Source organism: Abramis brama, assembly GCF_963993115.1.
Source record: "Abramis brama genome assembly, chromosome: 14".
Lineage (NCBI taxonomy): Eukaryota > Metazoa > Chordata > Actinopteri > Cypriniformes > Leuciscidae > Abramis > Abramis brama.
The window spans coordinates 15135663-15139970 of NC_139976.1; the positions used below are offsets into that span (position 1 = coordinate 15135663).

At 41.5% G+C, this 4308-nt stretch overlaps 1 protein-coding gene across 1 annotated transcript in view; it reads right to left on the minus strand.

The window, feature by feature from the left end:
* Positions 1-445: 445 nt before the first annotated feature.
* fshr (follicle stimulating hormone receptor) overlaps positions 446-4308 on the minus strand; it is a gene marked incomplete at both ends in the record, with an annotated part of 9065 nt that continues 5202 nt past the window's right edge. Inside the window, 2 exons of the mRNA XM_084135868.1 lie at positions 446-1568; positions 3962-4147. Of these exons, the coding sequence (XP_083991994.1) occupies positions 446-1568; positions 3962-4147 (1309 nt within the window). The remainder of the gene's footprint in view (positions 1569-3961; positions 4148-4308) is intronic.

A 4308-nucleotide genomic window follows, 5' to 3' on the forward strand; every position in this document is an offset into this window, starting at 1 on the left:
TAAAAATATATATTTTAATTCTAATGGAAAAAATAGCTCATAAAAATTATATAATTAATGCAAAGTATCATAAAAATCTTTACAAATTCTAAATAATATTAAAAAAATATTATTGAACAAAAATATATTTGATTGGTTTTCCTGGGGAAAAAAAAAGTTACATTTTAAGGCTTCAGTCTTTTTTGACCCGGAGGAAGCTAAGTGTAACCCATTTACGAAGAAGCTCAGAGGGTTAAGTACTTCTACAGACATCTGAATCAGTTGACCTGAGAGGTCAAGCACTATAATATCATTATGGGACGCCTTCACCCTATTTAATGCCATAGAAACCTTCAAGAATTCTATATCCATATTCCAAATTTTCCTTATTTATCCTCATTTTTGCCACAAAGCAGCATACGGTTTCAGCTGGTCACACCTGTGTTATGGTGGATTGAGCTGGTGGTCAGTGCACTTTGGCGATGTGCACCAGGGAGTACAGTGTTCCATCACTAGTCTTTGGCGAAGGCACCATGGCTCCGTTTTGCCCCGAAGAGATCTCTGTGCGGTAAATGTGCGCACGCGTTTTAAAGCAGCCGAACCGGCTAGTCAGAATAAAGAAATCCCTCTTGAAGGTTTTAGTGAAGAAGGCGTAGAGAAATGGGTTTGAGCAGGAATTTATGGGGTAAAAAAGCACCAGCAAGACTTTAGCATGAGAAACTGTGATCAGTGGTACTTTTAAGGCAGCGGAGATGGCGAAAAACGAGATGGGCGCCATACACAGGAAGTCTGTGAAGATGAGCACGGCCATGCGCTTGGCTATACGCATGTCTGCGTTGGCAGGAACGAAGGTAGGGTTGCGGACGGTCAGGTAGATGCGCATATAACAGACACACACAACCAGAAAAGCGACTACGTTGAGTATGAGCAACAGCACCACGTATCCTTGTGAAAGCACCGTTTCTACATCCATGGGCAGGCAGATGCTGGTCTTCCTGTAGCTGCTCACTCCCAACATGGGCATCAGAGCAGTCAGCAGGGCGAAAAGCCACCCCGCTGACATCACTGCACAGGCATGGCGCAGGCGCAGCTGGCGTTCCAGCTCCATGGCATAAGTGATGGTGTGCCAGCGCTCCAGGGTGATGGCAGTCAGGGTGTAGACGGACAGCTCGCTGGAGAAGACCGTGAAGAAGCCGGCCACATGGCACCCTGCTCCCATCTGCCAGTCGATGCCATAGTTGTAGTAGTGGGACTGAGTGTAAATATCCACGCTGGCGATGAGCAACAGGTAAATTCCCATGCAAAGGTCCGCGAAAGCCAAGTGGCACATTAGAAACCTGGGAACGGTCAGTTTGTAGCGACTGGTGAGGAGCACCAGGAGAACAACTAAATTTCCCACGATGGCCAGTATGCAGATGAACCAGATCAGAACACGTAGGAACATAAAACCCATGATGTCTTCGCAAGGGTTGAATGCATCTGGTGTAGGGTAGCAGGTCACTTCTATCACATCCTTACAGTAGTCTTTGAAAAAATCTGGCTCCAGGCTGAGGGCACCGGGGTCGTTACACATTTGATTCTTTACAGATCTGTGTGAAACACAAAAATATCTCAGTGTACAGTAGGCTTTCAGTGTTAAAAGAAGAAAATGAAAAATTCTGTCACCATTTACTCACCCTTATGTTGTTTCAAACCTGTATGACTTTTTTCTACCATGGAACAGAAAAGGATATGTTTAGCAGAATGTTCATGCTGCTCTTTTCCATACAATGAAAGTGTATGGTGACCAGCTCTTAAAATGACAAAAAGGATCATAAAAGTAGTCCATAAGACATATTGGTCTTACAATATTCCAAGTCTTCTGTATGCTTCTATATGAGCGCTTTGTGTGAAGAAAAGTCAGTTTGTGTATATTTAAATGTGTTCAGTCAATATCTTTTACAGCATTTTGGTATCAGTAAGGCCTAAACATCGCTTATTCTTGTTTTTCTTGTAACCTTGTAACCAGATTGTACGGAAATGTAAGAATGAAATTGTAAGAATTCATACGAATTATCCACGAATTCGGCAAAAGGTAAAATATTTCAAACTAGATGTACCGCATGGCGGTACAAAATATGACCGCCGCTCAGGCCTGCACTGGCTTTCCACAAAAAGAAATGACGTGGAGCAATTTGGCTGTATTGCGTGTTTATGTATATACCTAAAAAAAGTAGTAGTATGTGCATGTCTGTCTGTGTGTGTGTGTATGTGTGTGTGTTTGTGTATGTGTGTGTCTGTGTGTGTGTGTGTCTGTGCGTGTATGTATGCGTGCGTACATGTGTGTGCGCGTGTGTGTTTGTGTGTGTGTCTGTGCATGTGGATTTGTATGTGTGTGTGTATGGGTGGGTGTCTGTGCGTGTGGATGTCAGTGTGTGTGCATGCTTGCGTTTGTTTGTATTCCTGCATGTGTGTGTGTGACAGTTAGGGTTGCCAACTTCAGAAAAGGAAAATGCGGGACAATCGTGGTTATTTATAGGAAAATGAGGGACACTCAAAATATTTGTACTGTATCACACAGTGTACGTCATTTCAGTGTCTGCAGTTAAGTTTGTGTTTAAAAGGTTATCAGACATAAACACATTTTTATTGCTTAACCTATTTATGTATTTAATTCTAAAAAATAATTTTAATGTCATACATGAAAAAAGTCACATTACAAACAAACCATAGTTCAAAATAACAGCATTTATCTAAAATAGAAAGCTTTTTTAACATTATACACTAGGCTTACAGTTCAAAAGTTTGGGGTTAGTAAGATTATTTTTTGGGAAAAAAAATAAAGAAAGTAATGGCCTACTTTTATTCAGCAAGGATGCATTACATTAATCAAAAGTGACAGTTAAGATAATGTTACAAAAGCTTTCTATGTACTTTCTAAAAGCTTTAAAACATTAATAATAATCAGAAATGCTTTTTGAGCATATTATTCCCTCAGGTAGATTACATGTTTTCTTGCGTGGCTGGATGTTAGACTCATGAACAATAATCACGTTGTTTGCATTCGCCAAAATTGATTAGCCGAAATCAAAACGTGGACAGTGAAAGGAAATTACCGTTAGCGCGAGACGAGTCCGGCTTGAAGCGGAAGCGACCAGACGGCAGAAGATGTTCGCAAATCAAACAATGATTTGTCTCAAAACAGTGATTAAAAAAAGCTGTGATTGGATGATGACAGGTGTCGGTGATCATTCTCAAGTGTCGTGGTCAGCACTGCTGCTGTTGCTGTTGTATCAGTCAGTGGTTTATCAGCTTGTCAAAAAACGGGACACGGGAGGTCACGCAAGGGACAAATAAATTAGGCCCAAAATGCGGGACGTCCCGCCTAATTCGGGACAGTTGGCAACCTTAGTGACAGTATCATCCTAAACCAGCAACCCTTCGCTCAACACCACCATCTACAGGCCGATGAGTGTACAGTCACTAAATGTGCACATAAATGAATTTATTTTATACCCCAGATTTAACTGATAACCCCAGTTATCAGATTTCTGTATTAGCCATAGGCTACTGTTTATCCATCAACATCAAATACAAGAGTACAGAAACTAAAGAGCCGGTTCCAGATGTCGGGCAGCAAAATACCAAATCCTAGTTTTATGTAACAGCAGTGAATCTGGACATGAGACCAAAAGTGCATATTTTATTGGTTGGCCAGCTTTATTCGCTATGCGATGGAAAAACAATACACGAATATCTGTGTCAGTCATAACGGACTCACAGCCGAACAGACCTTTATGGTGCTTTTTTGTCATTTTTGTCAGCTTTTGCGCTTTTTGGGACCATCTATTTACAGTGTATGGAAAAGAGCAGCGTACACATCCTGTCTAATAACTCATTTTGTAAAGGAAAGAAACCACATAGGTCTGGAACAATATGAGGATGAGTAACTCATAACAGATTAAACAGATGTGATGTAATTGAATGTAATTTTGTAACTGACTTGTGCTTCTTGAAGTTTTTGAAGGCGCAGCAGTGGCTGGGGTATGTCAGATTGGCTTGCGTGAGCTCAGTAAACAGCTCAAGGCTTGGAAGCCTCCTTAGAGAGTAGACCGAGATGGCTGTCAGAAGCTTAAGGGTCCTCAGCATGCTTTCTGGTAGCGTGTGGACGGCAGTACGTGAGATGTCCCTGTAATGACAGCAGCCATTTCAGTGTCTAATGCAGGATTTGATGTGCGTAGATTGTTGTTGAACTATATGCACACACTAATTGTGTACAAACCAGGTAACAGGTTCATGTGAGTGTAATAGGAATTGCTGTGAGAGCTTGTCCTGAGGACATAGAGTGGG